The sequence below is a fragment of the Dermacentor albipictus genome, chromosome 1 (assembly GCF_038994185.2).
Source record: "Dermacentor albipictus isolate Rhodes 1998 colony chromosome 1, USDA_Dalb.pri_finalv2, whole genome shotgun sequence".
Classification (NCBI taxonomy): domain Eukaryota; kingdom Metazoa; phylum Arthropoda; class Arachnida; order Ixodida; family Ixodidae; genus Dermacentor; species Dermacentor albipictus.
In genome coordinates this window covers 71,878,512-71,900,243 of record NC_091821.1, presented here as the reverse complement: position 1 = coordinate 71,900,243, position 21,732 = coordinate 71,878,512, and the positions used below count along the sequence as shown (strand labels likewise).

General features: G+C 43.7%; 1 protein-coding gene and 1 pseudogene across 3 annotated transcripts in view; both read left to right on the top strand.

The window, feature by feature from the left end:
- Positions 1–21,732, top strand: part of LOC135903938 (phosphatidylserine lipase ABHD16A) — a 113,336-nt gene that overhangs the window by 8,112 nt on the left and 83,492 nt on the right. For 2 of the 3 annotated variants that reach the window (XM_065434414.1, XM_065434412.1), the window contains exons 2-6: positions 1,594–1,662; positions 4,426–4,492; positions 14,286–14,372; positions 18,711–18,796; positions 18,890–18,960. In XM_065434414.1, the coding sequence (XP_065290486.1) occupies positions 1,594–1,662; positions 4,426–4,492; positions 14,286–14,372; positions 18,711–18,796; positions 18,890–18,960 (380 nt within the window). The remainder of the gene's footprint in view (positions 1–1,593; positions 1,663–4,425; positions 4,493–14,285; positions 14,373–18,710; positions 18,797–18,889; positions 18,961–21,732) is intronic. The other variant, XM_065434413.2, reaches the window with a different exon arrangement.
- On the top strand, positions 956–1,127 carry LOC135903989 (U2 spliceosomal RNA; annotated as a pseudogene).

Here is a 21,732-nt window from a genome sequence, read left to right as displayed (position 1 = left end):
TTAAATCAACATTCTCTTTATGCTTGAGCATGTTGATAGAAGTGCAGATTATGTTATCGATAGCAGTAGTAGTTAAATCATAAAATTCGTAGAACATTTTCTTCCTTTGTAATTTGCATACTATATAGACTTGTGTAGGTGCCACACCCCCAACTTGGCAGCCCAAAATTGGAGAAAATAATTCAGTGCCATTCCACTCTGTGAAGGTGGATGACCAGCGAAGGTGTGTATGTGGGCCCCTTAATGGCGAACTGTCCATTGCTGTGTCAACCGCTGTGTGCACATAAATGAAAGGCGAGCAACGACTAATCGCTCCTCCACGGTTTTGAGTCTTGGAAGATGATGAGGCACCAAGGGACACACATACCCATGTATTGTTGCTAAACGCGCTACGACACCTTTTACTAGTGAATCCTGGCACTTAGAATTCACCTCTCGACGGCACACACTGCTTCGCAGCCAAGGCAGTCATGCATTGGTCGATGTCCTGCAGTGCAGTAATGGTTGTGAGGCCACTTGAAAAGCACAAGTGGTCACACACAACACAGGCCACACAAAATTGGTTCCCCACAAATGCCTTCTGAAACCTGGCCATTGCTGCGGTGAAACGTTCCAAGTTTGTGGGATTGGAGCCACAAGGACGGTTTGCATTTCTTACTGCCTTGCGGTCCAGGTGGGCAGCACGCTTACGGGACCGCCACCACAGGAGAGCAGAAGGAAAGGAAAGGAGATATGCAAGGGCTTGGAATTAAAACGCTGACAAAGAGAGCGTGGTGCAAACATAGACCTGAACGACGTGGGTCGAAGTATAGTATCTGGGCTGGTATTCTGTAAGAGCCCACCTAGTGGACTGGCCATTTCGACTGCTGCTGATTGGATGCAGCTGTACGAGCGAGGAGGAGACGAGTTGCCCTAGCCAATCAGGAACGGCCAAAATGGACCGTCCACTAGGTGGACTCTTCCAGAAAACCTCCCCTGTCCTTATCAGCTTAATATCTGATACGGGTTGTATTTGGACCTAAGATATTAAATTAATTTTTGCAAGTTGGCGGAGTGCTTAAAGCCTGCTTCACCTCTGCTGCGGGTCAGCCCAGTATTGCACTGTCTTCGGGATTGGCCCACGTAGAGGGAGAAATTCTAGATCTACAAGGCTCAATAGATGTATGAAATTTTTTGCAGACCCAGCCATATACAGCTTCGCTGTAAAAATTTTAATCGGAGAAGCAATTGTGTTCAGTGCCCCGATGCTGTGCGTGTGCATCAGTGAATTCTCGTGTGCTGCGCATTTCTGTGTGCGAGAGCTGCACGTGGTGAGAGCTGCACGTTGAACTCTGATGCAGTGGTAAATTCGGGGATTTGGGGTGTACAATAGTCGCTGGCGGCATTTTGACCAAAAGGTTCAGTCCCGTGTAAGAGCCACACTTCGTTGAAATCGTGAAAAAAAAGTTTGGCCTATACACCAGTCTACATGGTATTCATTGTTTGAAATGTTACAGGCAATTTAACAAGAAAAATAAGCTCTACTTTCATTGGTATGTGCAGCTGTTGGTGTAGTGTGATTCAAAAGCATTGTTGTACGTTTCTTTCAAATAGGGCCGCAGCTATGAGCCAAATGGAGTTGAAGGCTACAGCGATAATATAATACGATCCGTAAGTTTTGCAGTAAGTGTTGGCCACCTGCATCGCTTATTAGTGTTGCTTGGTGTGCTTTTCTACTTCTCTTGTTTGAAGTGTTTGTTCTGCCTGAAGTCTGCCTTTGTTCTTGTTTTCTACTTCTCTTTGTGCTCTGTCTCTGTTTTTTCTTTTTGTTACTGCCTGCTTTTGCATCCAACTAATTTTTACCCTTTTAAGCTACTGCTTTGATGTCTATCTGTACTTCCATATCCTGCTCTGGATGTGTGCCTGTCTTTTATCACTTTGTTCATTTTAATTGCGGTCACATATGAAATTATATGGTGGGAACAGCGTCATTATTTTTGCAGGATTTAATTCTTCTACAAGTTACATTATAGTTGTAGCATTCTGGGTCAGTGTTGTGTACCTAGAGCACTAGTTACAAAACTAACAGTGTGCAGTTTTTCTTTTAGGGTACTTGGTTTGAAGTGCTGAGCCAAGAGAGTTATGTTGTATTTGCTTGCTTTTTTTTCTGCTTGCACTGTTTGTTTCTCAAAGCAAATAATATTTTTGTGGTGTTTTTGAAGATCTGTGTGTATCTTTGGTAGCTTGTTTTCCGCATAAAAGCCAGTGGCTAAATTCATCTGTCATCTGAACATTTTATCTCTGACACAAGGCACATGCTCTAAGCACTCAGTGCTTTTATGTAATAATGTTATAAAATGTCTGTACTGCTGCCATCAGAGTTAACCTGAATGCACCGTGTGTGGCTCCTGTGATCACTAGTGTTGCAGAGCATTGGCTGCTGGGGCCAAGGCAGCTTTGCGAGCTTGCATCTGACAGTTAATGTCAGTATGACCGCTGCAACTACACTGCTGCTGGCAGAAAGACTAATTACACTTGCTGTCAACAGTGCCCATGCAAGCCAGTGCTGATAACAGATAACCATGGCCAGTGCTCTCTGGAGCTGGTGGCTGCAGTGCACTCATGCACTCAGATTTATGAGAGTGACTGTGCACTCAGTTATGTTAATCTTCTTGGGAAAACAGTTGGGCACGCATTGGCTTTTCTCGTCTAAAATTGCGAGAATAAAATACACAAAGCGTGTCAAAGATAATCATCTTTGCTGAGCACTTTTCAGATGCCAGTTACTAGAACCCCAACTGGCAGTACGTCTGGCTAGCGTGACGTTGTCGGCAGGCCGCAGACGTCCGGGAGCCCATCACAACCAGGCAGGGGCGAGAGGATCCCTAGTGCGAAACTTCCAGTGTGCTTTTTATTGTAATGAAGTAGGAAACAAGAGAAAATCAAGTTTTATGTACAAATTTAGATTTACAAGATAGGCTCTATGATTGTAACGGCCTTACTACATGTCAAGTCTTTACATGTCCAAGCATACTCTTCAACATTCAAGCTCGCCTATAGAAGCAGTCAATTTCCCCCTCTGCACGTTTAGGGAATTAAAAACCTTCTTGGCCAATTGGAACTGTTACAGTCTGCAAAATCCCACCAATGATGTCGCACCTCCACTTCCAACTCCACCTCCGGTATCCAAGCTTCGACCCGCCCTCAATGCAATAAAGATGCGATTTCATGTGAATCATGTGGGTTGATGCTGTTCCCACGAACTCTGCAGTCTAGGCTCTTTGCAGCAGTTAGCAGTGTGCACAAGCCCGATGACCTCTTCACAATTTGGGCTCCTGGAGCTTGTCTTGTCCGCCAGCTCTGGAGCGTTAACAGGCGAATACGCGAGACATAATTGCTTGTCGATTCTCTTGACATGACTCAGGTTTCGTTGCCAGCTCCTTGGCATTGTAAAGATGAAGCGTGACTGGCATTCCATAGCAGCACGCTCGCTGGTGCTCATCCTTTATCCAGAAGGACTGCCAGACACAACAGTGCTAAACATTAATCGTAATGGCACCAATTTATGATAGTTCTGGTGAGCTGCCATGTATAATGGATTGTATGCGATGTTGTATTGTTTCACCATTCAAGGGTATGTACCAATACTTCAGGAATGCTTTTATGTTTTTTACAGTTTGATTGCCTATAGATTATGTTGGTGTTGGAAACATGCATGGAACTGTTCTGTAACTTGTTTGCTCACTCCTTCATTTTTCCTTTGCTTTGCCTTGCACATGGCCATGCAGTGCATGTGTACATTTGTTTCTGTATTAGCATCTTTGCACCTTTAGCAAGTCTGTGTATGTGTTTAACCCACTTGCACCTTTTCACATTTCAACCTGTACGAATTTGTATCAGTGTACTTGTTATCCAGTCATCAAATTTCATTAATCCTTATTCAGTGCAAATACAAAATTGCGCTCGCATGCAATCTTTTACAGGGGGCAGTCTTCTTATTTCATAAAATACTACTGTGATAGACATCATCTTTGAGCATATGTCACTTTATGGCTGAGCTAATGAAATAACTGTCGGCTGTGCGCTGCTGTAGGGATACTTGTTATTGATCTTTCAATGATAGCTCCCTGGGTGCCGTCACAGCCTGTGCTACTCTGTTGTAAGCTTACATGAACACTTGCTTTCGCACCTGCTTTCAACAGTCCAAAGAAAGCCTGTTCCAACACCCAAATGTAAGCAATGAAAAGGTGTACAGTTTGGGAATTCCTGAGTCTGATTATTTAAGCCTCAGCTTTACTTAACCCATGCCAGCCATGCCTCCTGCGAGTCAGCATGCTCACCAGGGAAAACAGTCATGACAACATCATTTGAAGTATGTCGAATTAAATTTTTTCAGACTTGCAAGGCATGCACAAATCTTTGATTATTGTTTTTGATGTTTCACAGCTTTCACTGGCCTGGTCTATAGGTGTCTACACTTCACCTATCATTGCTGCAGTCTTGTACCGAAGAGGTAAGTTGGAAAGCTTTAAAGGAGCTGACAACCAATTTTTATGGTACCCTTTATTTTTTTAGTGCAATGGAAAGCTAACCGGTCAGTGTCAGATCATTAAGTGCTTACGCAGAAAACGCCACGGAACATTTTTTATCAGAATTTTTCTATCTGCAGTGAGGATGTAGTCATTCACTGGAAGCATGCTGAAAATGGTGATTGGCGAGTGCGATAGCGATTATACACCGGCATTAGTGACAGGCAGACAAGTGTGGCCGTAGCTGTAACAAAATATGATTTTGTCTATCAAGTCAATGTTCCTGCAATTCATGTCTTCCCAATTGTAAATTATTTCTACAATAATAGCTACATGATTTCATGGTTTACTGTCTAACTGCTTTGGTATTTAACCAGTCAAAACGAAACCAATCGGATCAAAAATGAAGCGACGCCTTTACACGTGATACAGAGTTCAGTCTCTTGCCATAGCCACGCGTGCGTTTTGGTTTCCGAAGCATAGAATAATGCGCAATTGTTTGATAATATACCAACTGCAATTTTAAGCAATAATTATGCTCTAGTTGGTAACAGTGTACTTACGTAATCTCGTAGAATACATCTGAACTACCAAGATTTCACCACCAGGTCTCACCACTTACTGGTTAATTCCTACTTAAATCGCGAACAGCATGCTGGATTCTGTCGATACAAATCGTAATTTCATTTCCATCAACATCTCTCAACACATTCTGGCCAATTGTGAGTCTCTTTAAATTAAAAGGTCCTACCTTTAGATCATGTGCCAATTATTTTCCTGTATGAAAATAAATGCCATGCTTAGATGGCATTTATTTTCATACAGGAAAATAATTGGCAAGTTGGGCAAATTTGTGGGTTTTATAAGGCAATTAAGCAGGTTTCGGCATCTTCAGTGAAGCGCTGTTTGTAAAAGGCACATTCATTCATTTATCTTACAAAAAAAAATTCTACGCCATTGTTGTGGTGGTGGGAGGAAGGGGTGCAGGTAAGTACAAATAAATATTAAAAATAACTTCTGTTTCTTTATGAATCGGAAAGGTAAGAGACAGGATGAAATAAGGTGTAAATTATACTTGTATTCATTTCGTGCACAATTAGTGCAGGCACAAGGTATGAGTGAGTGTATTTATTCAGTTCAAAGTAATGTTTACAACAGCGGGGTTTACCAACTTGTCGAAACTGCCATTCGTATGAACATTGAGTAAATGCACATAGATGAAAAGAAGCACCTCCAGTACAGGCATTTTTAGCATTAACTCATTGGAGCAATTCAAATCTACTGCTTAACAAAACACAGTATTTTTATTTCAATACAGTAACCTTCTGAGTTTAGTAGTAGCTTGTTTAGCTAAAAATTGAGTTAAAGTATAAAAAAGTAATCTGGGCAACATATTTTTGCTCACTGTTTTGTAAGAAGTCTAAAATAGCACTGTCTTCCTTCTTTGCCGCATATTGTTACAAGTGATGCTTTTATGATGTATGATCTGCTGCAAAACACACTACCATTAATTGCGATGTACTGATATAGCCATAGAGCTTGGTAATGCCAGCAGAGATGTAGCACGTGGGACAGTTGCGGCAAAATTGGTAGACATTGGTAGAAGTGTTCCAGTCCAATGTGTCCCAAAGGCTATGCATACTTGTCACATACTGTAGTGAGGATGAATGCTATAGGAAGACTGCAGCGAAGAGTAGAAAGTGATGTGCTATTACTTCAGGCAGCTGTAACTGCTTTGCTGCAGTTTTTACAGAAAATTTCTGTTGAAGGCTTTTTTAAAGAATGTCTTAGGGCGAAATTCTGAAACTTTCTGTAGTGCCCGCACCTGCTACGATGCCAGCTGGCACCCACAGCTAGAACAACAAAGGAAATGAAGATGGTAATGGGGTGTAGGCTCCAGTGATCAGCTCTTCAACATTAGTTTCTTCATGGGTTTCATTTTTCGGCTGCCCATCTATTACAACGACTGACCATGGACAACAGTTTAAATCTGCATTATTTGCTGCACTTGCCCGCATTCTGGGTGTTGTTAAGAATGGCGAGCTGCAAGGCAAAATTGCCATCCAATTACAACTGGGGGACAAGACGCGCATCCCCCACTCTCCGTCGCTGCAGCTAGGATGCGTTCGAAGAAGCGGGCTTTGTGCTGAAAACGCCTCCATCCTCCAGCCCCATCGCCGTTGTGACGAAGCGCGTTCGGCGGGCGAACTATTGTGCCCGAGCTCTCCAGCGCGGACCTGATCTGCTACGCATGAGCAAGCTGCCGCGGGAAAGCCGTTTTTTGTTGCTTCCCACACGCCGATCGGGACGCAAGACAACGAGCTACCCACCATTGGCTCCGAGCTTCCCGGAACGGCGCCCCTCGGACGTCGGCGCCGGACATCGGAATGTGTGTGCCTATGTGTGCGTAAACTGTTCTGCGGGGCGGCGGCAAGTTGACAATGAGTAAACGAACGTTCGCGTCACCTTGTATCGCGGGAGGACCGAGTGTATAAAAACTGCTGTGGTGCGAATGCTGACACACTTCTCTTGAGCAGTCATGTTAGACTGATACACTTCTCTCGTGCAGTCATGTTGGACTGACACTCTTTTTCTCAAGCAGTCATGTTAGAATGATTTAAATACTGTAAATAAACCCATATTCCTCGTTCTCGATGAGAAGCAGTTCTTCCCTTCATCAACGTCCTCAGCGTGGATAAGTTGGACGACGGCATGGGCCAGCTACCTTCGAATTCATGCCGGACTCCAATCTTGACAAAGGATCACGAGCAATGGGATTGAGCCTCCAATCCTGACAGTGTGAAGCACTGCTGCACTACTGCTTACCATCCGTCCGCTAATGGCATGGTCAAGGTTCTTCATCGGCAGCTCAAGACGGCCCTTACCGCATGCCGTGATCATGAGCACTGGAGTGACCATTGGTAATGCTTGGCCTTCGGGCTGTCCTCTGCCGCGACCTTGGCTGCTCTACGGCTAGATCGGTTTATGACATCTTCCCAACGACCTTTTCACAACAGAAAAGACTATTCCTCAACATCAATCCTACCTTCAGCACCTCGACAACTGCTTCCGCAACCTCCTGCCTGTACAACATAGGTCAGCCAAGCAACACATATTCGAACACCTGGACCTCGCGACTGCCACACTTCTTTTCTTAGGCGAGACTGTACTTGGGCACCTATTATGCCGGCCTACGACGGGCCCTTCCCGGTTCTGTGCCATTCCACAAAGACTTTTGTGATTATGCAGCACGAACATGGGGAGACAGTCTCTATAGGCTGCCTCAAGCCGGTCTGCGTGGAGACACCTCTCAGCTAGCTGCATCTCCAGAGCACGGATTCCCCAGAGCATTACCTGCCCTTACAATCTCAAGAATGTCCGCATCGTGTCCATTTCACGCTTGCAGTCTAGCCGGGTGGCCCTGTGGCGCCCACAGCTAGAATAATGAAGGCAATAAAAATGGTAGTAGGGTGTAGGGTCCAGTGATCAGCTCTTCAGCGTACGTGTTGGTCGTTCTTTCTTTTTCGCTCCACACTATCTTTCCTTGGCCCACTTCCTAACCTTATGTGAGCAGCGCTTCATGCTTTCTTACTATGAAGGATGTATGGAGGAAGCAAGTGTAGTCCGAAAGCTCCCTTCACCTGTCCTCACAAAAAGAATCTTTTTGTACGAATTCTAAACGTGTGGGCTCAAAGGCATTCGTCATATCTTGTGTGAATATTCTTATTCAGCAAAATAAAGTTTGTTTGTCAAATATTTTGTTACATTATATAGCTAACATATAAACACGTATGTTTTTTTCCTGATTTACCCACCCCGCAAGGGCGTCAGCAAGTGTTTGGTGTGTTGAGACTCCACGTACCCGAGCAAATGAGGATTAGGCCCTCCCCTGTGTAACCATGCCCTGCTTAGCCGTGGGAAAGGGGGATCCTGGAGGTTGAGCTGATGCTGAGTGTTTGGACCTTTAAGGCCACCCCCCCCCCCCCCCCCCCCAGGCAGAGGCAACACAACTCTTCGGCCTCTGCTTCACATAGACTGCACCTCCAGACTGACCCACCTGGAGGAAATCGACAGTCGCCTTTTCCTGTCCTCCTCTCCATCTTTGTCTTTCTCTCTCACCTTTTCGTCTTTCCAGTCTTCTCTTCACTTCTTATTACTTCCATATTTCCTGGCGGCAAGGGTTGACCGTGTGTAATATATCCAGTCCTGGGTACATATATATTAGGTTATAGCGGCGATGCATGGCTGGCGTCTGTAGGTATTATTCCCAACCTAGTAGCATCCCCTAGTTGGGTTCGGTGGTGGGTGGCTACCATCGTCGCCGAATTTTCCATTGTTTACGTGGCAAACGCTTTTCCCCCCCTCCAAGATCGCCCTGAAAAACGAGGGCGTAGCGAAGCAACATTCCAGTTCCTACTGAAACCAAACCATGACACCTTCCTAAAGTTCCATGTCCTTCACAGTGAAGGCAACACAACCATCAGAAAACTATCACCTTTCTTAGTATCAAAATGCCTATCAAACACGATCGAATCAGGCTACAAAGCATCAAAGATGGCAAGCAGAGACCTCCTCCTCGAACTGACAAAGACCAAGTCGAAAAAATAACTGAACTCTCAAATATCGAATGACATTGATATCACAATCTCCCCGCATCACTCGCTCAACACAAGCAGAGGAGTAATATCGGAAGATTTCTTGAACCTCAGTGACAAGAGTCCTTGAGGGATTCCAGGAGCAGGACGCAATCAAGGTACAAAGGATAAAACTTCGACGAAACGACCAACAGATCCCCACAAAACACATAGTACTCGCATTTGGTTCTAGTACTGTGCTCAGTTCACTTGACACGGGCTACCTGAAAATCAACGTCCGACCATACATACCGAACCCCAGGCAGTGCTTCAAGTGCCACAGGTTTGGACATGCATCACAATCGTGCAGAGGAAAGGACACATGCGCGAAGTGTGGTGCCAACGACCATCCATCTGACAACTGCCATGCTCCTGCACAATGTGTCAATTGCAAGGGCGATCATCCAGCTTACACACGGAGCTGCCCTTGCTGGAAAAAAGAAAGAAATCATCGCAATAACTGTAAAAGATCTCATTCTATGAAGCGAGGAAAAGGCTAGGGCACTTACCTCAAGTAAGCCATGCCAGTGTGACGCGGCAGGGGGCAGCACCACACCGGTTTCAGGAGTCTACAGGGTCCACGTCTGGTACTCCTGTAGAAACTCCAACCATCCCCTTGGTGATTGCAGCCAGTGCTGCTCCATCATCATCAAAGATGGGCCGGCAGACTGCAGTGCCGCAGGGCCTGAAGTTGAACCGAACCCCACGGCTTGAGATGCACGTCTCGGCGCCTGGCTCTCTATCACCCAGCGCCTCGGAAAAGGCGATGGAGGTCGATCCGAAAACCCCGGCATCATTGACGCCAAAAGATCCATGTCCTTGGAGCGCTCCAAGAAGGAGAAACATCTTGTAACTGCGCTGAGAAAGGGACAGGTAACCTGAACGGTTACTGCCCTTAATGCGAATAATCAACTTTTTAATACGTGTCACCTACAACTGGTAAGCTCACGCACATATTTTTTTTTCCGTTCCAACAAACAGGCTTTCATCGTTCATGGTAATTGCAGAGGCCTAATTCACAATCTAGGTGACATCAAAGACATTATAAATAAGTTATCACCAGTAGTATCAAAAAACAAACTTAGGCCCCAAAAATACACATTTTCTTAAAGGTTTTACTGTCGTACGAAAGGACCGCGAGCACTCCAGCTTTCTATCGGGAGGTGTTGCTATTGTTGTTCGAGGCGGCATCCCCACACGGAACGTTCTACTAAATACTACATACGAGGCTGTAGCTGGCACTGTTTTGTCATTTCAGACTGTCACCATCTGTTCATTGTACATTCCTCCCCGTACCCATTTTACTCGAGACCTGGAAAATTTAATTGACCAGTTGCCGGAGCCTTTTCTTTTAGTGGGAGACGTTAATGCTCATTCTACTCTTCTTTGGGGCAGCAATAAAGCTGACCAAAGAGGGCAGCTTATTGAAGATTTCATGTTATCTAATAACATTTGTCTCTTAAACTCAGGTACGCCAACCTATTTCTCGTCTACTTCACAGAATTTTAGTTGCTTAGATTTAGCCTTTTGCTCACCATGTGTTTTTAGTGATTTTAAATGGGAACTCTTGAACACCTCATAAGGCAGCGATCATCTACCTGCTGTCATCAAACTTGCATCGTCACTACCCATTACAAATTTTAAACCTCGTCGCAGGAAAATACATCTTGCCGACTGGCCGCTTTTCATGAAACATGCAAAACAAAGTATTTTCAAGTGAACTCAGTGTAAATGAAATTAATGAAAAGTTCACGGGGGGTTTTAATTTCAGCGGCAAAAAAGGCAATACTGCAAACATATGGCCTTGTGCACAAAAATCTATCCCTGGTGGACTCCCGAGTGTACAGAAGCAAAAAACTTCAAAATAGGGCCTGGGGAATCTTACGAAGACCCCCCCTCCACCTATACCAGCGCTTTAAACGCTTATGCTTTAAACAGGCCAAAGCCTTAGCGCGATTTATCCGAAGGCAGGCAGAAAAATCATTGTGGAAGAACTACATATCTTCAATAAACAGTTCAGTCACGTCTAAACGAATGTGGGAACAGGTTGGAAAGTTTCGGGGAGATTACTCATCTTACACAATACCGTTACTTACAAGTCTAGGCACATAAACAACAATACAAGAACAGGCAGATATACTTGGTGAACATTATTGTGATGTATCCAGTTCAGTGAATTATACAAAGGAATTTTTAAAGTACAAGCAGTCTGCTGAAAAACGGAAGCTGTCCACTACTGGCGTGTCAGATGAACCGTACAATTCCCCCTTCACACAACAAGAAATAAAGAGACCTTTCTGCAGGGAAAGAATGGCACCAGGTCACGACTGTATTCACTACGCCATGCTGGCTCATCTATCTCAAGCATCTGTAGATGCTCTCCTAAAATTTTTAACATCATTTGGGAATCTGGTATAATGCAGGAAGAGTGGAAAAAGGCAATAGTAGTTCCATTTCTAAAAGCCGGTAAATCCCCAACATCCGCAAGCAGCTACAGACATATTGCCCTCACAAGCTGTTTGGCAAAATGATATGAAAGCATTATCAGTACAAGACTCTCATTTATTTTAGAATTAAGAAACCTTATTGACCCCCACCAGTGTGGATATAAAAAGTGTTGTTCAACTACTGACCATCTTGTCCGTCTAGAACATGAAATTCGATATGCATTTTTACACAAACAACACTGTCTTGCAGTTTTCTTCGATTTAGAAAAAGTCTATGATACCGTGTAGTCCTAAAATTGAACGATGCCATACTGCCGGTGAAAAAACCATAAGTTTTTAGGAGTAACCTTTGACACCAAACTAAACTTCCTAGCTCACATAAGAGCACTAAAGATTAAAGCAAAGTGTTAAATATCCTTAAAAGTTTTATCTCATAAGCATTGGGGTTCCGACTGAACGTGTGTTTTACGTATCTACTGATCTCTTGTGCGCTGCTTTCTAGACTACGGCTGCATGGTTTATGGCTCGGCCAGACAGTCTTATATTCGACGACTTGATCCAGCGTATAACTTTGGACTATGACTAGCAAGTGGTGCCTACCAAACATCACCTGTTCCAAGTTTATATGTTGAGTGTAATGAACCTCCCTTACAGCAGTGCAGAGCATTACTTCTTTTTCCTATGTGCTCAAAGTTCAGTCCTCACCTCAACACATATGCTACAACATCGTTACACAGTGCAACTCACGCTTACACTACACAAATAAACCGAACATAATTAGGCTGCTTGTCCTGCGATATGAGGAATATTATAGGGAGTACGACGTCCCTCGCGAAGTCCTCCAAGTTGCCAAAAACCACAATTGCCCCTGTGGTACGATTTCACAGTTATGTGACTGGACACTAACATATTTAAAGAAGAGACACTTCACACAAACACATTATACAAGAATTCCATGCTCTTCAGGACAAATATCACAATAACATGGAATTCTACACTGATGGCTCTAAAACAAAACACGTGGGTGTAGGGGCCGTAACGGAAAATTGGGAAACAAGTATTAGTCTATCAAAACACGCCTCTGTTTTCACTGCTGATGTTTATCCTGTATGGGTTGTAGTCAAAAAGATTATCACTGGCAAACATGAAAATTCAGTCATATACACTGAATCCTTAAGAACACTGAAGGCTAGTCATCTGAAATCTGAGTGTGAACCCCTGCTAGTGGATATACTAAACATGGTCACGCTTAACAAATGCGGGAGATCAGTTCGTTTCTGCTGGGTACCAAGTCATGTTGGGATACCGGTTAACGAAGGAGCTAATAGATGTGTATCGATGGCAGCGTACAAAGACATATTAAACAAAGCACTTCCATATAAAGACAGTATCCATGCCATTAAGAAGGCCTTAACATCAAAGTGGCAACACGAAAGGGATCATTGTACAGACAACAAGCTACATCTCGCAAAAGTTGTACTTGGTGAGTGGAAGTCGTGTAACCACCAGGAGCGGTTCTTTGATGTAGTTCCATGCCGACTACGCCATTGGGCACACACACCGCACACACAATTATTTACTTGCAAAAGAGGACGTACCAACATGCGAGAAATGCCAAGAACCACTAACAGTTATGCATATATTACTCACATGCACACATATTGAAGTACAAAGACGAAACCTATTGCACAACCTATATCAACTACATGTACCTTTACATCCTGCTTTAATTTTAGATGATTTGGTAGTCCCATTACCTGACGTGCGTAAATTCCTAGACACTGTGTTTTTACACAAAATATAGATTAACACAGCCTTTCTCCTCTTAAATGGTATTATAAAACACTGTGTTTGGCGAAGCATAGCCTTAGCCGCTTTTGCGCTACTAAACCATATTTAATTAACTTTTTCCTGATTTATGTTGAACACTGACACACATAAGAATAACTTGCAGAGAGCCACATGGCGGCACCCATCAAACGAAGTGCTCGGATATACCACATTCTCGTCCTGCACAGTTTCGCCCTTTCATTCTGAACTAATTGTTGGCTTTTGTTTAGATTTCTGTCATGATGCTTTGACAGCAAAGTATTGGCGGCAGTCGCACATAGGCCCTCAGGTCGGTTATCTGTTTTTTGTTGCTATAGACTTAACGAGAGGGGCTGTTTTAGCTTAGCCGAGCATTGCCTCGAGATTCGGCGGCGTGTGCAGCAAGCAACATGCACTGCTCTGCTATCTTGGAGTTTATAGACATAGAAGTTTGTACTTTGAACTTCATGTTTAGCGCCCTACGGTCTGCCAAAACTCGCAGCTACCATTTTCTTATTGCCAGCCAGTGGAAAGTAGTTGCACAGTCGAGCATCACATGGACAAGGTTTGAGCATGTCCTGAGCAAAGCAATCTTGCTCTTCTTGTGACTGCTGTGCTGCAGATGCTCCCAAGTCTTTTTGAATTGCAGCCATCAGCAGCACCCCAGCAGAGAAAGAAATCTGATAGAACACATTTTTTGCTAATTGGTGGACATAATTTAGTGGCATGCTAACTCTTAAGAAAGATGTGAACAGACAAGGACTTTCCCCATTAATCTTTTTATGTTCTGTCTTGCATAACTGTGTATACAGGTGAATTAGCAATATGTGTGTGTGTGTGCGTGTGTGCATGTGCACATACACATTTCGTATTCATTTTGTGTGCAGGTTATGTCACATTTGAAGGTGTTTATGCCTTGACCAGGCTGGCAGGTGTCATATGCGTGGTCATGGTTGGCACCATTTGCTTGAGAGGTAAGGCTTACTTTTTTTAGACAATTGTTTCTCAGTTAAGTACTTGTGTGTGTAGGTTTGGAGCAGAGAGCTCTCATTGTCTGAAGTTTTGTTTCAAATGTTGTGAAAGCATAGGTTGGAAAAATGTATGGGTACTCCCCCACCAGTATTTCTTCGCGCTGTGCACTCGCTCATATCCACTGGCATTCACTGGTGTTCATACTCTCGTTCACTCGCACTCGCCCATGACATTTGCTCACACTCGTGACTCATCTAAACCTGCAAAATGAGTGTATGTTGACCTATGCATGAAGACAAGTGTGCAAATTTTCTTTTAGTAACTTAGATAATGCATAAAATCCCAGCTTCTCTCCGGAAAAAAATGTGTAAACTTTCGTTTCTGCACATTTTTTCTTTTAATATCTCCAAGTGTTAACGCATTATATTTCAATAAGAAAAATATATTGTCTGTGCTGTTCATCTGCTATATTCACCCAGTACATGGATGAAAAGCACTTGTTGTGTAAAAGAGTCTTTCCTTCAGCTTCCATGTAGCCTTTAAACATACAAGTGCCTGAACAGATGACAATGAAGGGAATGTAAATCACTAAAGAAAAATGTGTGTGGTTAAAATGGGTACAATGTGATTTGAGGTAGTGAAATAGTGGCTCACTGTTGGCAATATTGATACAAACTACCAGTAAGAGTACAGCTCATACTTAAGAGTGATATGACTAAATGGAACATTCAAACCGTCCGTGGTTGCTCAGTGGCTATGGTGTTGGGCTGCTGAGCACGAGGTCGCGGGATCGAATCCCGGCCACGGCGGCTGCATTTCGATGGGGGCGAAATGTGAAAACACCTGTGTGCTTAGATTTAGGTGCACATTAAAGAACCCCATGTGGTCGAAATTCCCAGAGTCCTCCACTACGGCGTGCCTCATAATCAGGAAGTGGTTTTGGCACGTAAAACCCCATAATTTAATTTTTTTTTAATGGAACATTCAAGACTTTAACGTCAAGCACTACAGTCGAACCTCGATATATCGAACAGCGCGGTGATCGCAAAATAATTTGATATAGCCAGAACTCGATATATAAAATCACGTAGAAAACGCGTCAAAAACTAGCACAAATCAATCAATGAACCAATCGTGGCGCAATAGATGCTCACTTGAAGCTTCAAACAAAGTATTTATTTCGTTTGCTGAAAGTACTGAAGTAGCGTAGCCTGCTTCATATTGGCAACCGCGTGCTTGACCACGGCGTCCTCAACATAGTCCAAACGGTCCACTAGAGACGGTCCAGTGTGTTCTATTGCGCCGCAGTAGCGTCATACAACGGCCAAAGCAGCTACAGCCTCAGCTGCAGTCGGGAGCGGGGCAACATCAGCGCTTGCTGGATCAGCCTCGGCAGCGTCTTCGTTTTGGCCGCTCAGCAGTCACTTCTGCCGCAATCTCCACGTCTGTTAACTCCACCACTGTTTTACTGTTCAAAGGCAGCTTTGTGCACCCGCCGCGCGCCTGAGTGCTGGTTCTGTTCCGCCTTGGCCTTTATGTCACTCTTGTTTATCAGCAGAGTGCTCAAAGTACTCCTTGGGATGTTGAAAGCTTTGGCGACGCTCGACTTCTTTTCTCCATTTTCAACGCGCTGTATCACTTCCAATTTCACAGCAAATGTCAGGGACGTCCGCTTCTTCGCGTTTGCAGCCATCACACCAACCACGACAGGTCTAAGCCACACACACACTAACGATGACTGGCATAGCACAAGCAGCACAAGCGGCAGCACCGACACGCACGTGTCGTAGACGTCAAACTAGCCAACCTGGCCAAGCCATGGCCACGCCAAGCCGCCACGTGCGTACGCCGCTACGTTCAAACGGCGCCCTCGGCGCAACGGCTGTGGGCAGCTGTTCTACGCAGCAGTCTGGAACGCCCATCGCGCCGCCGCTATCTTCGAGAGTGTTGCGGGAAAGCTCGCCTCCTGTCAACAGAGCGCACTTGGTCTGGGGCGGCAAAGTTCGATATATCCATTTTACATCCGGCCCCGTTCGAAATAAAAAATTAAAAATGCATGTGATTTTCCACGTGATATAGAAAGTGTTCGATATACGCAATAATTCGATATATCCGTGTTCGATATATCGAGGTTTGACTGTATTAACTTATGTACAAAGCCCATTTATCGTGTGGGCATGTGCGCATCAGATTTGCCAATAATAACATAAAAACACAGTTTTGTATGTAAAGTGACTCTGGCTGGTGGAAATGTGGCTGTGCATTGCTTGAGCTATGCAGGTCAACCCTTTGTCGTTCATGTGAAGTCTAAAAAAAAAAAAAAACTGTTGAATGACAAATGTGAATTTCTGCTCTGTTCAGGGATGGCACTTATAATTTAATGGTTAATTATGTTAAGATGCAAAAAAATAAATAAAAGAATCGCTTGACATCGGCACAAAACAGCTCCTGCTATTATGCTCAAATGCAAAGGGACAGAACAAGCATGGCGATGTTTTTTTTTTTTTGAAATTGTGAATGAACATGTTAACAATCATAGTCATAACTACTGGATATTTTTAAGGAGGTTCTGAATTTGGTAGGTCACTTAAATATATATTCTGGGGTTTCTTAGATATTCAAGCTTGAAGTGAAGATTGCACACCTGCAACAATATAAAAAGTATCGGAACAATTATGAACAGATAGCAGGCTGCTAGATTAGATTATGTGAAAAGTTGGGTAGTAGAATGTAATCGCAAAACATACCAAAATCAATGCGAAGTTAAACGTATGAAGCTGTCGACATCCACCTGTTATGTTATGAACAAAGTGAAACTCCATCAAATGTTCAGTAGCTAAGCTGGGAATAAAACATTTCCAGCCGCAGCATGTAACAGAACAGTTGGATCCTATTGACTCTTTTCTCCCCATGTAAAATTTAAGACCAAATAGCTAACGATGTGTAGGCTGGTTTTGCGAATCTCCACCGTCCAAATCATATCTTGTGCTCCCACATCCTCAAAGTTCAGTGCTACTGGTAGCATCCAAACAATAATGTGAGGATGCAGCATTATCGTGATATTGGCGTCATTCACACCATGGCCCAGCTACCAGAGCTATCACAAGGCGCCCATCTTGTGAGAAAAATAGTAGTGAATAGCAACAAGACTGCGATGACAAACCTTCGTGATTTTCCATTTGACTCTACGGTCATGGTCCTTTGGGAAAGAAAAAAACTGACTTTATTCCCTGTGTTGTAGCTGCCATGGCAGTTCGGCACGCAGCAGTGGCATATCCTGTATTGCTGGTAGTTACAAAGCTTCACTTCTGGCACAGCAAGGAAACCAGAAAGCACAGAGTCATCGTATGCTAGTAGCGCACACGAAATGTCAAAATCTGCAAAGCATGCGCACAAAGCCCATCTCGATATTGCTCTCTGGAGTGGCACCACACACTGGCCCTAACCAGCTCTAAACAGACATGGCCAAACCAGCCCTAACCAAGTGTGGCCTGCTGATCAATGCACCCTGACAACTCCGTCCGTCAAAGCGGCCTGACGTCAGCGCTGGAAGGGAGGAAAGTGCCTTCAAAAACTCTAGGAGGCCCAGCCCATTCATGTTCGAAGGGGTGGAAGGTGGACTGGACAGCGGCGTGCGAGGCTGGCGATGCATGGAAGGCTAGAAAATGAGTGCACAGCGGCCGTTGGGGCAGTGGATGATCACACAGCGGCTGAATTTTTTTTTTTTTTCAAGGATTTCGCATTTCATTACCTTTCGGCACAGACGTCCAGCAACCAGACTTCATCCTTTTAACTGATAATACGTCATTGGGGCATTGTAGTAAGCAGATTATTTCGCCATAGAAAACACACGAGTTGACAGTGCAGCAGCTTCTCAATGTTATAACCGATATATTGCTAAAACCGGTATCATTATAAGTGGGTTCGACTGTATTTGCGTTGTTAGCTACTACTCAACCTTTGCGCAGATTTTTTTTTTTTTTTTGTATGACCAATGTATGAGTATGCGCAGTGTGCACCACTATTTTTTTAAATTCTAAATGCAATTAGGTCTGCTATTGTTCATTTACTTGTGGCTTGAGAAAAATGAGAGCAAAAATTAGCAATTACTGCAACAGTCAAGATCACCTTACAGATGTATGTACATTTTCTTCTGTGGAAATAGCTGTCATGGGTGGGTGTTACTTCATAAAACCTTGTGATAGTGTGCTCATCTGTGTCATTTGCTCAGGAACCCCTTAGCCTGGATTTCATATGCAACTTTGCATATTGAATTTTGCATGATTTTCTTTTTCGACATGGTTTTTACAACAGAAATTTTGGTGACCGCTTCCTTTCAGGCATCGGGCGTATTGCCAGTTCAGACTATGGTCAGTTCTTGCGAGCCCTCCAGGCTGCACAACAGAATCTAAGCAAGGAGTCAAAGGTAGGAGTGCTAATCAGTTTTTATGTCACTGTCTGGCAATGGATTGGTTCTTAGGTATATAGAAAGTCCTTTTCTTTTCCTTTGTTTTTTCAGACAGAGCTTGCCAAATATGACAGTGAGTTCTATGCCTGGCCAGTTGACTTCCGTTGGAATGACCCACTTGTGTAAGATTTTGTTTTTCTTCTATGATTATGTGTGAATGTACCTATGCGTGCTGTCGCTTTTCGTGAGCCAAGAAATACAAAATTTTGAGCTGTTACTGCTTGAACCTACATAAACTGCTTTGATATGCCAGCCTACTTGGGAAAACTTCCTTTTTCGTACACTCATGCTCAAAATGACCTTCAATCAATGCCTTATAAATCAATTTTTGTTCTTTTCAAATAAATGGAAAAATGGACTGGCATGCATACTGGAGTTTATCTCAAAAGAAAGTATATACACATTCAGTTCCACGTGAAGACATGAAGCTCAGCCCTCTCTGATTCTTTTCTAAATTGACATTTATTCGGTCTAAAGAAAATCATTCCCAAGATATTTTGTGTGAAAATTTTTTTGTCTACCTGAGTCCCATTGAAATTGTACGCTTTTGAGCGTACAATTTCAATGGGACTTATGGGACTCAATTAAAAAAAATGAGTCCTAATTCCATGAAAGCAGAAATTTCATATCAATATGTTAGAAACGTTGTGCTTTATTTTGCACTTGCCCTTGTAAGCCTCGACTTTATTTTTACTATAATAAGGCAAAAAGACCAATTTGAGGCAGTTTTCTGATTGTGAATAACAATTTTAGATTTATCCATAGTTGTTTTGTTAACTTTTCCTAGCAGTCTTGTGCCTGAATAATTGGCTAAAATATTTTGGTATGCAACAACTTCGAAATATGCGAGAGAAATGATCCCAAAGTTGAAAAAAATTGCATTTATGTCAGGTTTTCAGCTGTCAATTTTGCATTGAGGTGATCCACCTCAATATATGAAAAATTGCATGTTTCATAGTACAACCAACAGTCTTTTTCTGAAAGTTTAATTAGAGTAATTTTTGTTTTAGGCGAGGCAAAAATTCTTGAAGCTTGGTCCTTAGTGTTTTGTCGCAGAACTGAAGTACGCAGCAACAACCATATCCAAGTCAACAAATGAATTTATTCCATTTGAACGAGTGGGATGCCCTCGTGCAACGGGAGCTGAGGCCAATGGCACACTGGATGCTGCAAAAGCCTTCTCTCGAGACCCTTATAAGTGAAAGCATTGTCTAGGTCAAGTTCTTGACGATATTCACATGGCTGACTGGATACATCTGGAGGTAACAGTCACCTTGTCTGCAGGTTCCTCTTATGTAAGATGTCCTGCAGCTTCGGTGTTCCCAGCTGTGACTGTTGGTGCGTCCTCTATAACCTATGAAGTGTCAGGTCGTATCTGATATGCCTGTCAACATTGAGCCGCCTCCGTCGTTACTGTTGGCATTCATTCTTCATGGATGGACTTAGCAACTTCAGGTTCAGGCAGCCATTTAGGTTGACTGGCATGAAATATTCGGCTCCACACTGTCTGCTCGGCTGATAATGGATTTTCTTGGAAGTGAGATTCACTGTGATATTCCTCTTAGTTCTCACGTGGTAGATGTCAGTCAAGTTTTGTTCACATCTGGAAGTCCAGTAATATCTCTGATTGGGATTTGCTGGCTTTGACAGATGTGTGATGGTATCGGCATCGGAAATGTGCCAAGCACATTGCTTAGCTACTACCAGATGCAGTCAAATCTTGATATAATGAATCATGCGGTACGGCCGAAAATCTTTCGTTATATTGAAATATAGTTGTAATGAAGAAGTTGCGGATAAAAGCCAGTGGATAAACCTAGAAATGAAAATGACATACCTTCGCAGTAGACATGTGTGCAGACAAGCATACTCTCAAATAAAAATGTTTCACTCACTTCAAAGCTGCTTTTTTAAAGAAATCAATGATTTTCTTCTGGCGCGTGCAGCACGCATGACCGATTAGGAATGTGTCTACGTCTTCCACTTTGCGCAATACCTCATCGGGTGCGTCATTGCACTGAGCGATGAAAGTGCGGACTTTGTTCATGCGCACTAAAACATCAATGTTCGACACGACCTCATCTTCTGTGTTCGGTCACCCACAGTCTTCCTTTGGGTTGTCATCATCACTGGAGACGTCGCGAACGCAGTTAACAATCTCTTCGGTTGTCAGGTCGGCCGCCGCTGTGCTGTCGCTCTCCACGTAGTCATCGAAGGAAGAGACGGCAGGCAGCAGTTCCGCAACCTCAGTCCCCAGGTCTCCTGGGTTGTTGTCAGTAACCTCCAGTGTCATCTTCAAGCTGCACAGGCACTTTGACAAGCCCTGCTTTTCACCAGCAGTTGCTAATGGTGGATGCCTTCAAGTTCCACCAAGCTCCTGTGAGCATTTCCGCTGCCTGACGAATATTGATTGCAGTCGGCTGCTTTAGGTAGAGGTTGATAATCAACCGCTGCACAACATGCTTACGAAATTCTGCTTTCACACTCTTTCAATGCCCTGGTCTAGTGGCTGCAGCTAGGATGTGTTGTTTGGGGGCAGAAACTCCAAGCGGACATGCATTAAGCAAACATTCACAATATGAGCAGAGCAGTTGTCGATAACCAGTAGAATTCTTCGATCATCCCTCCTCATTTGGTCGTCGAGTTTGATGGGCTACTCGGAAAAGAGTTCTCTGGTCGTCCGGGCTCGTTTGTTGGCACGGTAATAGTATGGTATGATGTTTTTCATGCAGCGAGGCTTCGCGACCTTGCTGATAACGAGTGGTTTAATTTTATTTGTGCCTGTTGCATTGCAGCAGAGCAGGACTGTCACACGAAGATGCAACTTCTTCCCTCCTTTGCACAGCTGCCCTTTGAAGTACATCATCCAGTCTGGCAGGAGCTGACAAAAACAT